Source organism: Panulirus ornatus, chromosome 20, assembly GCF_036320965.1.
Source record: "Panulirus ornatus isolate Po-2019 chromosome 20, ASM3632096v1, whole genome shotgun sequence".
In the NCBI taxonomy this organism is placed as follows: Eukaryota; Metazoa; Arthropoda; class Malacostraca; order Decapoda; family Palinuridae; genus Panulirus; species Panulirus ornatus.
In genome coordinates, this window is record NC_092243.1 from 60851661 (window position 1) to 60873254 (window position 21594).

Genomic DNA, 21594 nt, shown 5'->3' on the forward strand with positions numbered 1-21594 from the left:
ACTGTGCCAGAGTTTACCTTTGCCAGCAGCCTGTTAAGCGTAAGGCACTTAAAAGGCTGAAAAGCAGTATTGAAGTTCACCAGTTATGGAGACTTTTGCTGTGGACACCCTCTTGAGGTAGGTAGGTAGATAGATATAAGTTGTATATGACTAATATCTTATAATAGATGCTTTTATTGATTAAGTTGTGAAAGCCTTTATTATATTCTTTTTTTTTACAGATCAAGCACTTTCAGCGACAACGTGTCCAAGAGATGCAAGATAGTGTGGAACAGTATGCTGCTTATCAGTTAACATCTGCCAGAACTACTCTCAACACACTTTCTCAAGCACTCAATCAAATCAAAGCCATCAATTTATAGGCTTTGAAGCAATTTACCTTTCTGTCCAGATCACTGTCAGCCAAACTCATATCCTCCCATTACCATGTCAGAAAAATATGCAGTTATCCCTCGCAAACTACAACTGCAAATTTCTCATATCTCATCGTCATCATGTCAAGAAGGCTATGCAGCTCATGATTTTCCATCTACTGTCCAGTTTCAACTAAAGTAAGCATAGGGTTGAGTAAAAAGGAAATAATCTTGTACCTACTTCATCTCGTCTTGTCACTGTTTCTCATAACATCTCTTTCCTTTCTTCATATTGCGCTATAAGGGTGTATAGGGTAATTCCACTGCCCTTCTACTATGACTCACTTTTTAAGGAACAAAATCAGTCATGATGTTGCAGATTATGGTTGTTGTGTGAGAACAGATTTCCAGAATTCTTTCTTATGGATCTGTGAGGAGCAACAACCGTCCAACAGCACTTCAAAGGGGATAACTGTAATATGAGAGTGGGACAGACTGGAACCCTTATCTGCTTCAAAATGGAAACACTAGTTTTTTGTGTGGTATATAATGTACAATAAAAAATGTTTACATGTTTGATAACGTGTCATATCTGTAAAGTAGAGAAATGGGCAGAAGCTGAAATTGTCTTGTTTGGGGTTTTTATTTGTGTGATATCTGATTTCCCTTTTCATATAAGTGCATAATAATCAAGAAAATGAATTTACACAGGAAGTATAAACTATATTATGTCTTCTTTTACCTCAGTAATATTCTTAATTTTCCAGGACAGGTGTACTATAAGTATTCCATATAAAGCTGCCATAATGATTTTTTTCTGCATTTGTGAACACATATTACATAGCCACCATTAGTTCCTTTCTAATATTAACAGTGAAACTCTGCCTTTACAAATAATATTTTATAGGTACTACGTCATATCTGAGGTGGGTTAATATGTTAATCTCAGGAAGAATCCAATAAGTTCTTGTAATTTTGATCATTGCTGAGCTTCATGATTAAGAAGTGTGTGACAGATGTAACTAGTGTGATAGATATGTTGTCATTGCTACTTTTCCTCATTAACCTTTTCAGTAGTGATGGTGTCTGATGTGTAAGTTGACTGCCCTGAGTGGGCTGATTTAAAAGGCAGTGCTATCTACATCATCTCAATTTATGTGAAATCCATGTGGGTGGTGGATGATTGGAGATACATTGGTAAGTGTACACTACTGGGAGGGTTACTGTATAATTTATATTTGATATATTCATTTATTCAATAGTTTTTATTTGAAATTTGTTTTAACCCTGTATGATGTTTGGAGAGTGCTAACTAATGATAATTATATTTATGCATTGTATTAGCTATGTAATTCTGGCAAGTAAATGTAAGTGGAGATTTATTTTCTAGTTATGTGCACAGATATTTTACATTACACTTTTTTCTGTTCATGCATGAATTATAATTTATTATATGTAAGCAGGGTCTTAAAACAGAAATTATGTTATGTTTGCAGTGTGGGAATTGGTATAATTTCAGATTTTTTTTTTAACCGTATGATCTGTAATATGAAAGTCATGACCTTGTTGTTGTAGAGCAGTTATCTATTTATAGTGAGGTTTATACTAGATTGGGGAGGTATGAATATTCAATCTGTAACTGAGTTCACAAATAACAAAATAGATAGTATTATTTTCTTGAAGTCATGTTAAAAGTTCTTGGTCACAGCAGACAACTTCACTGGCTACCCTGTAAAATATTTTTAGCTCCATGTTAAAGGCTTGGATTTTGCAAAATTCAGCAGTAATTGTCTTGAATTGTCCATGATTACAGTTGTGTCACAAAAAAAATTAATGTTTAAAATTCTGAATGCTGACAATATTTATAGGGTATCCTCTTAAATGACCCTTTCTACTTACTTTTCGTCAAAGCTAATCATTATCTCAATGAATTAGTACCAAAGATATTTTGATACATTGCTGAGAAAGATGCAGTACCCTGTATCTTTCATTGTCCAAGTAGACGTTATTATAAAATCAGCGCCAAAGTGCAAACTGATAATAAGATGCTAGTCAGGAATGTTTGTCATGTAAGTGACATCTCAGAAACCAAAGTGCCAAAACAGAAAAAAGTCATGTTATTTGTAGGCAAGCTGATGATTAGTTACAGTAAAACCGTATTGTAACTGATTTTTTGTCCATGTGATTTTTTCCCTTATCCTTTTGTATATCTTTATTATGTATACGTTTCACTTTTGATACATTATTGAACTTTGATGATGGCACTAGTCATAAATCTTATGTGGCAGCTTTCCACCATTTGCAAAGTAATTGAATTATTGAGATATGCATAGTGGAAAAGATACTGAAAATTACTACTTATATCTCTTATGAACCATTGCTAAAACAATTTTATAATTTTTGACATAGAATATTTTATCTAAACCTCAAAGGTAAAAAATATCCTTTGAATACTTAAGCATTAATTGCAAAAAAGAGAAAAATATTGTGTAGTGTCAAGGTAGTGTCAAAAAGTTATTGTAAAACTGCAAATAAATGGAACATATCACACTAAATTAGTTCTACATAAGTTTAGGAAGACTCAGTAGTTATGTGCATGGTGATTTGCTCATGGTAGTGGTGTGGATGGTGATGCCAGAACCAGATCTGGTCACAGCTGCTGGTATGTATGATATGATTTTACTTTTAAATCTAAAAATCACAGTAAGAGTATTTAGGTTTTCAATTTTCACATTGAAGAGTAATGTAAAAAAGTAAACATTATCACATTTAATGTGGTGATATCCTGTTGAGGAATGAGGCAACTAGTTTGGGGCTTTTATTTTTTAGGGGTAAGCTTTAAGAATATTATTGTAACACCATCACCTTGTCAGTTGTTCCAGAAATATAAAGTCAGACTTAGCTACTTGGAACTGAAAACAGTTTGCTTCCCTCTCTATATTTTGTCTATATTCCATGAAAAGATATAGAAATGAAGGACGACAAGACTGAATACACCTTCAGAAAACCTACTAATTAAAGACACCTTGAATTAAGAGGGGGAAGTGATGCAATAATCTCTCTCATCTGTATCAGCTAAGTCATGCCCCTCATTCAGAGAAAGGTATCCATAATAACATTATTATTATTATTGTTATTCTTTTTTTCATACTATTCGCCATTTCCCGCATTAGTGAAGTACCATTAAGGACAGAAGACTGGGCTTTTGAGGGAATATCCTCACCTGGCCCCCTTCTCTGTTCCTTCTTTTGGAAAATTAAAAAAAATGAAAGGGGAGGTTTTCCAGCCCCCTGCTCCCTTCCCTTTTAGTTGCCTTCTACGACATGCAGGGAATACGTGGGAAGTATTCTTTCTCCCCTATCCTTATTATTATTATTATTGGATACTAAATTCTTGATATCCCATATTTAGTTTTGATCGTAAAATGTGCTAAATGAAGAATGACATCTTTTTACTGTGAACAGACTTTGTTTTTACTCAGAGAGTTTGGTTTGAAATACCTCTCTGTGTATTTCTTGCTATAAGAGATAATTAGATATTTATGGTGTAGCCCAGTGATGTTAATCAGATGCACTGTAATATCTCTAGTCCAGTGCACCAAACTCAGATGTTCCCATAATCCAGAACTTGCAGGGGTGCTAGTGCTCAGTGAAATGTTTCCATATTCACTCCTCTATTTTCCAGGGGCTGCAAAGGCATCTATACATCACCACAGTCCATTGTTTGCTTTATTTTCATTGTTAAACTTAGGCAGTTTCATGAATCAAGTGAAACTACAAGAAGTGTTTAAAACAGCAAATTGTTATGCACATCCAGGTATCTAATACCCCTTCTCCAAGCCTCTTTCCTGATGCTTCCAAGACTGAGCTGAGTTTCATTGATCCTTCAAGCACATATACACTTTGGGCATCAACTGCATTGCAACAAAATGACACTCATGTTTACTCTTAGCTTCAGCTCGGCTGGATGCCACCCAACAATTCAATTACTCTGTAATCACCTATTGCTACCTTAGTCTACATTGTACATTTTAGGAATAAAATAAGAAAGTGTTTTAAAACAACAGTACAAAATTAAAGGTGAAATGTTGTTTAAAACTTGTGCTACTTAAACATATATCTCTTTGCAAGTGGTAACACCTCGAATGAGAAGTCACCTTTGACAAGGTTGTATCATCGTCAGTAAAAGGAGAAGAGTACAGTGTCATTGAGGATCTCACTACAAAGCTCATATTACCTTGCTTCTCCATGGACCTAGGATTACATAATGACGATGATAGTAATAATAATGAATAAAATAATGATAATTATACTAATACTTGATTGCCATATCCTGCATTTATGAGGTAGTTCTAGAAGTAGACAAAGAAAGGCTGCATTCATTTACATCCATTATTTAACTGACATATGTAATGCACTGAAACTAAAGCTCCCTATCCACAACCAGGCCCCACAGACCTTTTCATTGTTTACTGCGACTGCTTCAGTTCAGTGACAGCATGTCAGATATATTTTTTCATACTTGCTCATCATTTTCTGTTACCAAGGCAGTATAGGAACAGATGAAAAAAGGGCCTTATTATCTCTTATCTCTTTTTTAGTTGTCATGTGTAATGCACCAAAACCACAACCCCCAGTCTTTCTGTGGTGAAGACTTCAAGAAGGCTTTGTTGGAGGGTTGACTGGAGAAATGGATATATGTATATATATATATATATATATATATATATATATATATATATATATATATATATATATATATTTGTATCTTTTTCTTTCTTTTTTTAAACTATTCGCCATTTCCCGCGTTAGCGAGGTAGCGTTGAGAACAGAGGACTGGGCCTTTGTGGAATATCCTCACCTGGCCCCCCTCTGTTCCTCCTTTAGGAAAATTAAAAAAAAACGAGAGGGGAGGATTTCCAGCCTCCCGCTCCCTCCCCTTTTAGTCGCCTTCTACGACACGCAGGGAATACGTGGGAAGTATTCTTAATCCCCTATCCCTGGGATAATATATATATATATATATATATATATATATATATATATATATATATATACAGTCCCCACATACCTTTCTTTGATTTTCCCCGGTTGCTTCATATCACCTGGTTCAGTCCACTGATAGCACATTACCCCCTTTATCCCACATTGCTTCAATCCACTCTATTCCATGCATGCCTTTCACCATCCTACATATTCATGCTTAAGCATTTTAATTTAGTCTTTTTCACTTTATCCTTTAATCTCCAATTTGGTCTCCTTCCTGTCCCTTTTACTTCTGACACGTATATCCTCTGTGTCAACATCTCATTTATTCTCTCATTATATCCAAACCATGTTAGCACACCCTCTTCAAATTTCTTAACCACACTTCTCATAACCACACCTCTCTCTTGTCCTGTTATTACTTAATGCAATCAAACCACCTCACACATCATACTGTTCTCAAACATTTTATTTCCAGTACATCCAACCTCCTCTGCACATTCTCATCTATAGCCCATTTCTTGCATCAATACAACATTATTGGGACTACTATACCTTCAGATATATAGATTTTTGCCTTTCCAGATAATGACCTGTCTAGCCACACATTCCTTAGTGCTTTCAAAACCAGTGCATTCACTCCTATGTGTTAAAAAAACTCAAAATGGAAGTACATTATCTTGTTAAGTTAAACTTATTTTTTTACCAGCCCATGTAAACCTGTTCTCCTGCTCTATCAACCTCATAACCTTGCTTTTAATCACATTATCTTCCTCCTTCCACACACCCTTCCATACTCAGACACCAACTTCTGCAGTTTCTTTCTCAAATCTACCACCAGGGCTAATTTATCAGCAGACAGCTGACATTCTGCCCCCCCCCCACTTCTTTTTTTACAAACTACATACTTCCTCCACTCTCCAAGGCCCTTGCATTTACCTCCCACCACCACAATCATATACAAATTGAATAACCATGGTTTACTTGATCTACTCTGAGGTCTCCTTGGTGCTTAGTGAAATGCAGCTTGATTATGGAAGGCACCACTTTGTTGTTTAGGCAGTACTTATGCATTTGCTTGTTACCACAGTCTATTGTTTGCTCAGTTCTGAACATAGGTTGTTCATATCTGTTGAACTTGTTATTTATGTATAGTCTACCTTTATAATGGCATTCAACAAGTGTTCAAGATTCATTGATGAGAGTATTGGTGCTAGAGGTATGGTAAAGCCAATTAAGTTTTAAGTTTTACAGAAAAAGTAAATTGTATAAACGTTAGAGGAGGTTGCATAAGTGTGACTTTTTTGGTGTTGGTTCTTCAGCCCTTCATGACATAAAGAAGCAACATGGAAAATTGTTGAAGTTCCTTGCTGAAAGTAACAAAATATGGGCATTACTAATTATAAGACAATACATGGAGAAAATTGGTTGACTTGAATAAACTTGTGTACTTAATGCCATTTTAAGCCATGATATACATATTAGGATTGCAGATAAGTAAGAATTTTTGATAAGCACATCAGATAACTACAGTTGCAATATTGTTTATAACTTGTTTATTGAAAAAGCCATGATATATTTGATATGCTGCAAGGTCTTCTTGGCAGTATTCATACTCATAATTTGATGCGATCCATAATTCAGCAACTGTTTAGGCCCAAGTTGGCAAGATTTGAGACAATAGAATGTACATGTGATAACTCCATTATCATAAATAAGTTTTTCATACCTCGAAAACTTTAACATATCAATTTATGTTATGATCTGGGACAGCCAATAAGAATGTATATCATTCTAGAAGTATTACTTTTCTTTTGATATTTTGATATCTCATTGTTTGATAAATTAAGTACAACCATTTATGGTTTATTGAAATATTACTGGACTTAGCATATGATTTGTCATCGTCAGCAGTTTACTAATTTTCGTCAGCTCCCATTTTTTTTATCTTATTAGTGGCACCTTTGAGAATTATGTATTGTTGGTAGCTGTGTTAGTGGCTAGATATTCATAATTAATTTCTTATTATAGAAAGAAGCTCCTTTTTATGTTACAAAGATAAGTGATGATAGCAAGACCTTGGCAGCATCTGAAAGTATAGAAGTCAGTATTGAATCTACTGATGTACAGTTGTGAATATTTTTAAAGTTTGATACTTTTCATTCATCATTGATAAGATTTTGGTATGCATGGATAATTTTCCAATTCTTATATTTTTCCTTTCATGATTGAATTGTATCTCTTAAGGAGATAGAAGGTTCATTTCAGTGAAGTAAATCAAATTATATAGTCTTTTGTTACATTCTACATCATGCAAGATTAGCAGCACAGAAACTGTTATTATTTGTGCAGATATTTTCTTTTTATTAGAAATTTTTTTCTAGATCAGACATACATAAAGAATGCATCATTTACATTCAAAAGTTGATGACTGACATTTGTACAAGTGAAAAACATTTTGAGCTTCATCATAACCTGCCTGCATGTGGTTATGTTTTGAGTGACAAGTTACCTTCAGTAAGGTTGCATAATTTTCAGTGGATGGAAAGGAGTACAATCTCTTTGAAACACTCACTCCAAAGGAGTCCATCCTTTCCATGGTACTGATTAAAACATAGCCTTGAAACTGCAGGTGCCCTATAAGAGGGGTCTTAGGGTTATATTATTAAAAAAAAACTGTGCTGTAGCCAAGAGAGTTATGACAAACTTAAGTAATTAGTCATTCTTGACAGTAACTACTACCTGCTGAAGTTTGCTGGCCACATTCTAGGTGTTGTGTTATCGGATTTAGAAGGAGCTGCCTTTTGAATGTCTTTTGCAATTGGAGTTAAGGATTGCCCTCTGGTTTTCACCAGCATTCAGTATAAAAGGTGACGCCTAATTCTTCCCAAAAGTACAACACAAGTGATTCACTTTACCTATTCCCGAACCCTAGTTAGTCAATTCATACAGGAAGTAGCAATAATTCTTAAAGGACAACTTTAAGAATTGGACAAAACTGACGTAGGAGTCCCAACCTCCTCTCTGACTTACTCCAGTTGTACAGTGGGCTTCAGCTGCCAGTTATTTGTAGTTCTTTACATTCCATTAACTAAGTCGGTCACATTTACCTCATATGATTATGTGAAGAAATAGTAATTGCCTTTCAAGACGCTTGCCTTATGATATCCTTTTTGAAAAGTAGTACTGATGATCTGGCCTCTTTAAAACTTATTTTGATTTTTGATGTTCTTTATATTGTAGTTAGGATGTATGTTTTATGGGTTTAGGAGAGATCATTTGAGTTGATAGAAGAGCACTGTGGTATGTGCCAAGAAAATGCATTATTATTTTCTCTAGTGTATATATTTGTTTCACTTATGCATTTCTTTAAGAAAGTGCTAAAGATCAGGCTACTACTTAAAATTTTGATATTTGTGAAATATCTGTAGTTGCTTATAGGTTGAGCAGTTAGTGATTTAAATTATGTTGTATTTATCTAGCATAAGTGCTTGTTATATTGCTTTGATATTTTATCTTGCCTTATACACATTGTTCCATTGATGTTTGGAATGTTGCCCATATAGGAGAGAGAGATCAGATAGTTCAGGTCCATTTGATTTTATAAGGTGACCAATTCTGTTTAATGAGTAGATGGAAGTGTTATGGTGGAACTAGGTCTTAGTTCTTGGATGTTTGATGATCACCAGTTGCTGATGATGCTGTACTTTATATTATTAGATAGTATATAATGAAAGATCCCATAACCAGCTTCTTAAATTTGTTCTTTGGGTTACATTTCATAGTTTTACCATAACTGATGAATTAATACTGTAATCAGTTGTTGTAATCAAAAAAAGGTTAATCAGCATGGAAAATACTGTTAGGATAAACATTTGGTCTTAAAGCTAACAAGTCTTTATTTGGCTGATGTGAATTATGTTTAGTTGGAAAATCCAGTCAGCACTGAACATGGCTTAAACATATTGACGTCTACCAAGATGAAGGAATGTGTAATGCAGTAAAGCAGTATTTTTACTCATGTTTGTTTGATTACTTGTCACTTTTAGTGACAGTAAGTTAGGAGTGGATGCATTCAAGTCTGTTGTTGCATTTATGATAAATATTTCATTTCTTTCAGATTAAGCTATAGTTTATTTAAGGAACTACAAACACTCTGTACTTGTGGGATAGGATTTGAGTTTTAAGTTTTTTAGAGGGTTCTGAAAAATGTAGCATAATTTGGTAAAGAGATGAAATATAGAAGACTGCATCCAAAACCACTTATTACCATACAGGGATTTTGTTTTAATTCACAGATTTAAACTGAAGGTGGAAGTATTGTATGTTTGTATGAAACTGTTAATGCTTCTGATTTGTAATAAATAAAAATAAATGTTTATACATGTATACCCTTTGAATATACGAACATTCATATGGTGCACTTACTGTTATTCCCTCTGCAAGACTATTCCATCTGATCACTCAGATAGGATTGACTTAATTTAGTAGCATTTAGAAGCTAAGACAATGACTGGCAAGTTTCCAGACAACCAGCTAAGTGGACAGACACACCTCACTTTATCAGTCACACATTATGCTTCATCACTTTGATTGACTGTGAGATGGAGCATTAAGTCCAAGTCATTTGCTCAGTCAGTTGAAGAAAGTACATGGAAAACATACTATGCTACAAGTGTATCAGTGGATGATATCACCATTACAACTGTAATAGCTGAAAGTGAAGCTTATGTTATTAGTGAGACTGGAATAGGATTAGCATAGTTTTCAAGCTGTGGATGAGGAACCATAGAAATAATTGCAGTTTTTTAACATATGTAATACACCATTCCTATGTTGCACAGGATTCGTCCACCAGCACTGACCAACAAAAATTTTTTCCATGTGTTAGATTTTCATATACCCTTCTTAATCTCATCTTAACCATGTAATGGCTCATAATTTATCTCTTCCATCTTCCAAAATTTACATTTTATCAGGTTGTTTTGAAAAATGTATTTAACCTTACTATTTCAAAGACATTCATAAAAGAACAACAAAAAAAAATTATCACCATAAGTGTATTTCATCCATTACTTTCACCATGATTTTATGGATATTTCAGTACATGCTAAAAATTGCCGCTGTGCATGTTTTCTCATTTACTTTACCTACCCACACTGAAATATTGATTACTGATTAATATTGTTTTATCTAATTCATTTTATTGCTATCATCAGTGTGATTCATTGATAATTTTACATAAGAGCAAAATCATGATTGTATGATTAAAAGCCATACCAGTCAGATGCAATGTTGTCAAGGTCAGGCAGCCTCTGGTAACATGCTTTCACTTTTGCTAGAAAACTTTGCTGCTCATCTTGGTCGCCTTTTGATGCTGAGTCAGTGTCTATAAAATCACTCGTCTGGATCTAATCAGAAATTATGATTGTCAAATTATTTAGGATCATCTGCCTGGTCTTCTGAATTCAGCTTACAGCTACTCAATTTCCATCATAGCTATTTCTTGCTGATGTACTTTCATTGACATGGTAGGTATATTAAAATGGAAGTATATTGTCAATGTTGCCCTGAAATACTTTTCAGATCTGGAGAATATGCTAATGACATACAATCTTGGCATGCACAAATTGCCAAAATTTGTACTGATGCTGTTTTCAGCTCTAAAGTGGGAGAAAATTTTACACTGATCATCCAGTAATGTACTTTTATGTATCATCCTGTTAGTACAAATGTTCTCTGTTTATTCTTAAATTGGTGTGATACATATTCAGTTATATTTGTCACAATATTCTCCTCTATAGGGTTTAGGCAATCTAAATTGATGTCATTAGTAACTTGTTGTTTGGCATTTGGCATATGTTTAGCTGATAAATCTAAAGTAATTTCATGGGTCACCTGATCAGGTATGTGCAATAAGAGGGGTGCGATATGATTTTGCAGTTGGTTGTTGAAGATGGCTGTTGCAGTGAGTTGCATACTACAGATTTCAGTTCTGCTTTGAAAGCGGTAAGAGTTGGATGATCACAGTTTCCATTTGTTTTACGAACTGTGGCAAATAAATTTTCAAGGCAATCTTGATTTTGCCTTTGAGCAAGAAGATAATTTATACTATGAATGTTGTCTAAGTTGCTCCACAACATTTTAAGAGGAAGTTAGTCACATATTCAGTCTTTCTCACTTTGAATGTGAGCATAAGAGGGTGTTTAAAAAGTCCAAAGCGTCATGCATTCAATCTTGTCTTCAATAAATTCCATATGACATGAGCCACTTTTAAGAACATAATGTACTTCCTTATAGTGGTTTAAAGTTCGACTCTTAAAACAGTCAAAAAGGTGGTCATTCCAGTAGCAAAATTCTTCTGTCTGCACAGCTGTGAAGGAAGTAGTCCCAAAGTACTAAGAGCACAGAGATCAGCAGCAATGGCTAAGTTTGCCCTTATTCCTGAAAAACCCTCATACAAATGCATATATAAAATTTTAGGTGCTAATTTAATTTTTTCCCCTAAAATCATGTTAAAAAAATCTGATATGTGACTCCAAGAAATTACTTCATCTCCATTTGTTATGCCATGCTTTCTTATGTTGTTACGTAAACTTTTAAGCAGATGTGGTGGATCATAGAATGAATAATGTTACCTACTGCACCCCTTGTTACAAGTTTCAAGCATACATTTAAGTGTGTTTGCTTTGATAGCTCTATTATACAGAAAATAGCCCAGAGTTTATTCACACTTTTTTCATCTGTACAATTGCATAACTAGCTGGTTTTCCACTTTTGCCATACTGATCAAAGTACCTTCAACACTAAATGTTACTTATGAGTGAGGTTTTGGCTAATATGCATTGAATCAAATACAGTGCCACATAATTTTTCTTTTGGTTACATGGTTTCTACTTTTTTTTCAGTGAAGCAAAGACATTCTAATTCCATCCAATATTAATAATAGTTTTTCTTAAATACAATTGCAGACTTGTAACTGAAGAGAGTTTGAATGTTGACATAAATCTGTATGCTTTTGGGCTTTTGTAGTGCATAGCCATTGCAAATGATTTCTATTTAGTGTTGTATCTACAGCCTTTATTTTTAACCCGAATGGACTTCAACAATGACTTAAAAAATCCAAAACTGGAGGGGCAAGGTACTTTGAAAAATTTCCAATGAAAATTTGGTCTGCCTGTTCTCCGTGTTCCCCCCACTTCTGACATATATATCCCCTTCATCAACCTTTCCTCAGTCATTCTTGCCATATGTCCAAACCATTTTAGCAAAACTTCTTTCTCAACCACACTCCGTTTATTACTACACATCTCTTTCCCTTTCATTACTCTCTCAATCAAACCACCGCACACCACATATTGTCCTCTAGCATTGTATTTCCAACTCATACACCCTCCTCTTTACAGCCATATCTATAGCCCTTGCTCCACATCCATATCAAATTGTTGAGACTACTATTCCTCCAAACACACACACACACACACACACACACACAAGGTTATTAGGTTCAGTTGGGTGTAGGGGCAAGTTAACTGAGAGGTGAGTATTAATGGAGAAAAACTGGAGGATGTGAAGTGTTTTAGATATCTGGGAGTGGATTTAGCAGCGGATGGAACCATGGAAGCAGGAGTGAGTCATAGGGTGGGAGAGGGGGCAAAGGTTCTGGGAGCATTGAAGAATGTGTGGAAGGTGAGAATGTGATCTCGGAGAGCAAAAATGGGTATGTTTGAAGGAATAGTGGTTCCAGCAAAGTTATACGGTTGTGAGGCATGGGCTATAGATAGGGTTGTGCGGAGAAGGGTGGATGTGTTGGAAATGAAATGTTTGAGGACAATATGTGGTGTGAAGTGGTTTGATCGAGTAAGTAATGAAAGGGTAAGAGAGATGTGTGGTAATAAAAAGTATGGTTGAGAGTCAAGCAGAAGAGGGTGTGTTGAAATGGTTTGGTCACATGGAGAGAATGAATGACGAAAGATTGACAAAGAGGATATGGGTCAGAGGTAGAGGGAACGAGGAGAAGTGGGAGACCAAATTGGAGGTTGAAGGATGGAGTGAAAAAGATTTTGAGCATTTGGAGCCTGAACATAGAGGGTGAAAGGCGTGCCAGGAATAGAGTGAATTGGAACAATGTGGTATACTGAGGTGGATGTGCTGTCAGTAGACTGAACCAGGGCATGTGAAGCGTCTGGGGTAGACCATGGAAAGTTTTGTTTTGCCTGGATGTGGAAAGGGAGGTGTGGTTTTGGTGCATTACACATGACAGCTAGAGACCAAGTGTGAATGAATGTGGGCTTTTTTGTCATTTCCTAGCACTACCTTGTGTGCACATGAGCTGGGGGTGGATGCTATTTCATGTGTGGCGGGGTGGCAACAGGTTTGAATGAAGGCAGCAGGTATGAATATCATTTATTATACTTTGTCGCTGTCTCCTGCGTTAGTGAGATAGTGCAAGGAAACAGACAAAAGAATGGCCCAACCCACCCACATACACATATATATACCTATACATTTCAATGTATACATATATATACATCCATTTCTTGCCACCACCTCGCCACACATGAAATGACTCTCCCCTCCCCCCGTGTGTGTGCGAGGTAGCGCTAGGAAAGGACAACAAAGGCCACATTCATCCACACTCAGACTCTAGCTGCCATGTGCAATGCACTGAAACCACAGCTCCCTTTGAATGAATATGTACCTTTGTATATATGTATATGTCTGTGTATGTACATGTATGTATACATTGAAATGTATAGGTATGTATATGTGCATGTGTGGGTGTTTATGTATATACATGTGTATGTGGGTGGGTTGGGCCATTTCCTTTGTCTATTTCCTTGCGCTACCTCACTAACGCGGGTGACTGTATTGTTGACTGGTTGGTAAGGTTATTTAATGTATGTATGACTCATGGTGAGGTGCCTGAGGATTGGCGGAATGCGTGCATAGTGCCATTGTACAAAGGCAAAGGGGATAAGACTGAGTGCTCAAATTACAGAGGTATAAGTTTGTTGAGTATTCCTGGTAAATTATATGGGAGGGTATTGATTGAGAGGGTGAAGGCATGTACAGAGCATCAGATTGGGGAAGAGCAGAGTGGTTTCAGAAGTGGTAGAGGATGTGTGGATCAGGTGTTTGCTTTGAAGAATGTATGTGAGAAATACTTAGAAAAGCAAATGGATTTGTATGTAGCATTTATGGATCTGGAGAAGGCATATGATAGAGTTGATAGAGATGCTCTGTGGAAGGTATTAAGAATATATGGTGTGGGAGGCAAGTTGTTAGAAGCAGTGAAAAGTTTTTATCGAGGATGTAAGGCATGTGTACGTGTAGGAAGAGAGGAAAGTGATTGGTTCTCCGTGAATGTAGGTTTGCGGCAGGGGTGTGTGATGTCTCCATGGTTGTTTAATTGTTTATGGATGGGGTTGTTAGGGAGGTGAATGCAAGAGTTTTGGAAAGAGGGGCAGGTATGAAGTCTGTTGTGGATGAGAGAGCTTGGGAAGTGAGTCAGTTGTTGTTCGCTGATGATACAGCGCTGGTGGCTGATTCATGTGAGAAACTGCAGAAGCTGGTGACTGAGTTTGGTAAAGTGTGTGAAAGAAGAAAGTTAAGAGTAAATGTGAATAAGAGCAAGATTATTAGGTACAGTTGGGTTGAGGGTCAAGTCAGTTGGGAGGTAAGTTTGAATGGAGAAAAACTGGAGGAAGTAAAGTGATTTAGATATCTGGGAGTGGATCTGGCAGCGGATGGAACCATGGAAGCGGAAGTGAATCATAGGGTGGGGGAGGGGGCGAAAATCCTGGGAGCCTTGAAGAATGTGTGGAAGTCGAGAACATTATCTTGGAAAGCAAAAATGGGTATGTTTGAAGGAATAGTGGTTCCAACAATGTTGTATGGTTGCGAGGCGTGGGCTATGGATAGAGTTGTGCGCAGGAGGGTGGATGTGCTGGAAATGAGATGTTTGAGGACAATGTGTGGTGTGAGATGGTTTGATCGAGTAAGTAATGTAAGGGTAAGAGAGATGTGTGGAAATAAAAAGAGCGTGGTTGAGAGAGCAGAAGAGGGTGTTTTGAAATGGTTTGGGCACATGGAGAGAATGAGTGAGGAAAGATTGACCAAGAGGATATATGTGTCGGAGGTGGAGGGAACGAGGAGAAGTGGGAGACCAAACTGGAGGTGGAAAGATGGAGTGAAAAAGATTTTGTGTGGTCGGGGCCTGAACATGCAGGAGGGTGAATGGAGGGCAAGGAATAGAGTGAATTGGATCGATGTGATATACCGGGGTTGACGTGCTGTCAGTGGATTGAATCAGGGCATGTGAAGCGTCTGGGGTAAACCATGGAAAGTTGTGTGGGGCCTGGATGTGGAAAGGGAGCTGTGGTTTCGGGCATTATTGCGTGGCAGCTAGAGACTGAGTGTGAACGAATGGGGCCTTTGTTGTCTTTTCCTAGTGCTACCTCGCACACATGAGGGGGGAGGGGGAAGGTATTCCATGTGTGGCGAGGTGGCGATGGGAGTGAATGGGGGCAGACAGTGTGAATTGTGTGCATGGGTATATATGTATGTGTCTGTGTATGTATACATTGTGTATGGGGGTGGGTTGGGCCATTTCTTTCGTCTGTTTCCTTGCGCTACCTCGCAAACGCGGGAGACAGCGACAAAGCAAAATAATAATAATAATAATAAAGATATTATTGTTATTAATCCCTGGGGATAGGGGAGAAAGAATACTTCCCACGTATTCCCTGCGTGTCGTAGAAGGCGACTAAAAGGGGAGGGAGCGGGGGGCTGGAAATCCTCACCTCGTTTTTTTTTTTAATTTTCCAAAAGAAGGAACAGAGAAGGGGGCCAGGTGAGGATATTCCCTCAGAGGCCAAGTCCTCTGTTCTTAACGCTACCTTGCTAACGCGGGAAATGGCGAATAGTTTAAAAGAAAAGAAAAGAATATATATATATAGTGGTTCCAACAATGTTGTATGGTTGCGAGGCGTGGGCTATGGATAGAGTTGTGCGCAGGAGGATGGATGTGCTGGAAATGAGATGTTTGAGGACAATATGTGGTGTGAGGTGGTTTGATCGAGTAAGTAATGTAAGGGTAAGGGAGATGTGTGGAAATAAAAAGAGTGTGGTTGAGAGAGCAGAAGAGGGTGTTTTGAAATGGTTTGGTCACATGGAGAGAATGAGTGAGGAAAGATTGACCAAGAGGATATATGTGTCAGAGGTGGAGGGAACGAGAAGTGGGAGACCGAATTGGAGGTGGAAAGATGGAGTGAAAAAGATTTTGAGTGATCGGGGCCTGAACATGCAGGAGGGTGAAGGCGTGCAAGGAATAGAGTGAATTGGAATGATGTGGTATATACCAGGGTCGACGTGCTGTCAATGGATTGAACCAGGGCATGTGAAGCGTGTCGGGTAAACCATGGAAAGTTCTGCGGGGCCTGGATGTGGAAAGGGAGCTGTGGTTTCGGTGCATTATTACATGACAGCTAGAGACTGAGTGTGAATGAGTGGGGCCTCTGTTGTCTTTTCCGAGCGCTACCTCACACACATGAGGGGTGAGGGGGTTGTTATTCCATGTGTGGCTAGGTGGCGATGGGAATAAATAAAGGCAGACAGTATGAATTATGTACATGTGTATATATGTACATGTCTGTGTGTGTATATATATGTGTACATTGAGATATATAGATATGTATATTTGTGTGTGAGGACTTGTATGTATATACATGTGTATGTGGGTGGGTTAGGCCATTCTTCTGTCTGTTTCCTTGCGCTACCTCGCTAACACGGGAGACAGCGACAAAGCAAAATAAATATGAATAAATATATATATATATATATATATATATATATATATATATATATATATATATATATATACACCCACATACTCACATATACATACACAGACTTTACATACAGATACATGTACATATTCATACTTGTGTGCCTTCGTCCATTCCTGGAGCTACCCCGCCCCACAGGAAAACAATATCACTATCCCCTGCTTCAGCGAGGTAGTGCCAGGAAAACATACAAAAAGGCCACATTCATTGATCGTCTTTAGCTGTCATGTGTAATGCACTGAAAACACAGCTCCCGATCCACATCCAGGCCCCACAGACCTTTCCATGGTTTACCCCAGATGCTTCACATGCCCTGATTCAGTCCATTGACAGCATGTCAACCCCAGTATACCACATCCTTACAATTCACTTCCTTCCTTGCATGCCTCTCACCCTCCTGTATGTTCAGGCTCTGATTGCTCAAAATCTTTCACTCCAGCCTTCCACCTCCAATTTGGTCTTCCACTTCTTGTTCCCTCCAGTTTTTCTCACTGAATGTGAGCATAAGAGGGTTTTCTCTTCATATGCCCAAACCATTTCAGCACTCTTCTGCTCTCTTAACCATGATTCAAAGAGAAGAAAAAATGCAATTAAAGTTTGAATTCAGATATATATTATCACTGATTATGTATTATACAGCATTAAATACATGTAGGAAAGTGACTGGAATAAAATTAGCAACAACACTTAAGAGATCTCTGCACCAATTCTTTTTACAGACAACCTCATTTTCATCTCATATAAATATAGTAAAGCAATATGTTGGAATACACAGCATCCCATAACCCATATTGAAAGTGAACATACACACTTTTGAGAAAATACCCATTCTCTGCTTAATGTACATACATGTGAAAATACATACATATTTACATAAATGATGCCATGAATCATTAGCAAACACGAAGGGGTCACAGTCATCTTTGAGGAAAGAACAGTGGTCAGGATTAAAACTTTAAATATATAAAATACTAATGGTTTGTTAGTAGACATACATAATGTGCACTGTTAGGTAACATTTATTATCTAAGTATATACATTATCAGACAACGCAGGAAACTACATTAACGAATGAAATAAGGTTGCTCAAGATCACATCACACTTGTAACAATGATAAATATACAGTATACTGCATGGGCTTATATGAATTTCATTTAAATGCAGCAGAAATAGATGTATAACTGATCACACTACAAACATGAGGAGCTTTGCTGCAAAATGGTTAAACATCATTGTTAACTGGTCTGATGTAACAAAACACTAGCATCACTCTATGAAGTTTATAAGACACAATCATTTTCATGAACATTTACATCAAACTTGTAGCACCTGACACACCATTTTTCACTTTGTAAAGGTTTTCATGCAGCAACATTTTCCACTTTCATTACCTGAAAATATATCACAATTAAATGACTGAATATTATGAATAATGAGTAATTTAAAAACCAACTTGGTCTCATACCAAAAGCTAAACAAAATATTTTCGAGATGCAACAAAGTTGTGAACTCATAATAAGTTACATCTAACTAAAAATTCTGACTGTATACGTAATAACTGAGGTATTTATGTGATTTTTTTTTTCTGGAAGAAAAGATGAGTATTTGATCATTTCTGCCAACATTACCAAGCATGTAGTTCTCCAAACTTCATGCTTATTTACTCATAAACAGTAGAAGGAACAGAAAATTCATGGCCAGTGCTCAATGCCTGACATCTTTCATAACATACGACTTTGTTTAATCATAACCTGTAAATCTACGGCATGACTTCTTGTTTTATTTACATTATTCTGTAATGTATTTATTTCACAATAGGAACTGTAGAAGTCTTAGAAAGGCAAAGACTGAGCAAAGGAAATGAATAGGGCAGTTATTTTTTCTTTTTCCAAAAGAAGGGACAGAGAAGGGGGCCAGGTGAGGATATTCCCTCAAAGGCCCAGTCCTCTGTTCTTAATGCTACCTCGCTAATGCGGGAAATGGCGAATAGTTTGAAAGAAAAGAAAATATATATATATATATATATATATATATATATATATATATACAAGCACCAAGGTTCATGTGCTGGGGCATACCTATAATGGAAAGACACTGATTTATAATCATCAAGACAAGTGATATCCTACCTTTCTCTTAACTGTAAAGGTTTATCACAAGCTACTTATGCCATAGTAATGCATCAGTATGAAAGACTCTCGTATACTGGTTCATACATAGTGTATCCTTCATGTGTGATACAAAAGAGAGATGAGAAACTGTCCTGCAGGCACCTCACTGCTTTTGTATATGTTAATTACTAGCTCTGTAGGTTCAGTTTCACTGGTGTTACTAATTTTAAAAAAACAATAACAATAAGCCCCTAAGTCACAAGCACAGAAGACCACTAATAAATAGGAGATGCAACAAGCAAGGAACACATACAGTTAAAATATGGGATACATTTACAGTATCTCTAGTCCTATATCACATGACCAAGGAGAGAATATACAGTACTTTTGTCAACATATTCACTTACATTCAAAGAAAATATATAGTTGCACATAGTTTTAAAATAATTAAATAATTAATAATAATAATAATGATAATAATAATAATAATAATAGCAATAATGATTATATATAATGATGATATTGCTAAGGTTAGAGATGACTTAGATCACTGTAGTCCATATGATGAGAGGTCTCTTTTTCATGGAATTCAAAAATACGCAACTTCACTTACAAGTGTCCATCAGTAAATAATGCCGAGTATGCACGGCAACAAATATTGTCACAACAGTCACAAAAATCACAGTTTAGATATATCCTCTGATGGATAAAACAAATTAATATTCAAAGATGTGATAAAGGGTTAAAAATATGAAAGCACTGGTTTATAGTTCATCATGAATCTCAAGAGATCAAACTATAAGGTACTAGAAAAGATCCATTTAATAGTTATCATTATCTACAGTTTCATCCATTTTAACAGCGTGTGTGTTTAGTTCACTCGGGGGTCTTTCATATCTCTTCTTTTGTCACTTTACACTGTATATCCTATTCAGCACACTGTAAAACCTGTTCATCAGGCTTCTCAAACAGCAAGTGGAAGGATGCTTTGATGTTGCTAGGTAAGTCACACTCACACACGAGGTAGCCAGCTGGGAACACTGGTCTTATTTGCAACACCATATCCTCTTATGCATTTAACTTGACCATTCTCAAAGAGGTATCACACACAAAAGGTTGCCATCTCATGTCCTTTGCTTCAGTCATCCAGCTGAAGTCTAACATACGAGAAATTCAAAACATCTCACGTTTAAACTCAAACTTGTACTTGATGCATTTTTCTTTTAAGATGCCCACAAGGGAAGGTGGCCCACAGTAGAATACACACACCTTTCCAACTCGGGATTCTCGAATACCACTGAACACCTGCGGAAAGTTCATTATTTAGAATTCACTGATGTAAAGCTGCCCCATTTAATTTTGTTCTGATTTATTCAAATAAAACTACTGAAGCACAGGTAATTTATACAAATAACTGACAGCTGAAAGGACTTAACTAAAATACACACGTTAATTAATGTGTATTGATGCATTATAAGAAAGACTTTTGAGAGGAATTGTTGAGAAATAATTTTTTCACAAATATTTACACAGCATAACATAAACACGGTCCAAAATTAGTCCATAGAAACCATAGAAACAGAGAAGAGGTAGTGAAAGCTTTGCGGAAGATGAAAGCCGGCAAGGCAGCAGGTTTGGATGGTATTGCAGTGGAATTTATTAAAAAAGGGGGTGACTATATTGTTGACTGGTTGGTAAGGTTATTTAATGTATGTATGACTCATGGTGAGGTGCCTGAGGATTGGCGGAATGCATGCATAGTGCCATTGTACAAAGGCAAAGGGGATAAGAGTGAGTGCTCAAATTACAGAGGTATAAGTTTGTTGAGTATTCCTGGTAAATTATATGGGAGGGTATTGATTGAGAGGGTGAAGGCATGTACAGAGCATCAGATTGGGGAAGAGCAGTGTGGTTTCAGAAGTGGTAGAGGATGTGTGGATCAGGTGTTTGCTTTGAAGAATGTATGTGAGAAATACTTAGAAAAGCAAATGGATTTGTATGTAGCATTTATGGATCTGGAGAAGGCATATGATAGAGTTGATAGAGATGCTCTGTGGAAGGTATTAAGAATATATGGTGTGGGAGGAAAGTTGTTAGAAGCAGTGAAAAGTTTTTATCGAGGATGTAAGGCATGTGTACGTGTAGGAAGAGAGGAAAGTGATTGGTTCTCAGTGAATGTAGGTTTGCGGCAGGGGTGTGTGATGTCTCCATGGTTGTTTAATTTGTTTATGGATGGGGTTGTTAGGGAGGTAAATGCAAGAGTTTTGGAAAGAGGGGCAAGTATGAAGTCTGTTG

The 21594-nt window shown here is 36.7% G+C and overlaps 2 protein-coding genes across 6 annotated transcripts in view; one reads left to right on the forward strand and one right to left on the reverse strand.

Moving 5' to 3' along the window:
• LOC139756059 (sorting nexin-5-like) overlaps positions 1 to 9725 on the forward strand; it is a 129351-nt gene extending 119626 nt beyond the window's left edge. For all 3 annotated transcript variants that reach the window (XM_071675054.1, XM_071675053.1, XM_071675055.1), the window contains one exon: positions 222 to 9725. In XM_071675054.1, the coding sequence (XP_071531155.1) occupies positions 222 to 362 (141 nt within the window). In that variant the 3' untranslated portion in view covers positions 363 to 9725. The remainder of the gene's footprint in view (positions 1 to 221) is intronic.
• Positions 5925 to 21594, reverse strand: part of LOC139756058 (NADPH oxidase 5-like) — a 178657-nt gene continuing 162987 nt past the window's right edge. For all 3 annotated transcript variants that reach the window (XM_071675050.1, XM_071675052.1, XM_071675051.1), the window contains exon 12: positions 5925 to 20604. In XM_071675050.1, the coding sequence (XP_071531151.1) occupies positions 20473 to 20604 (132 nt within the window). In that variant the 3' untranslated portion in view covers positions 5925 to 20472. The remainder of the gene's footprint in view (positions 20605 to 21594) is intronic.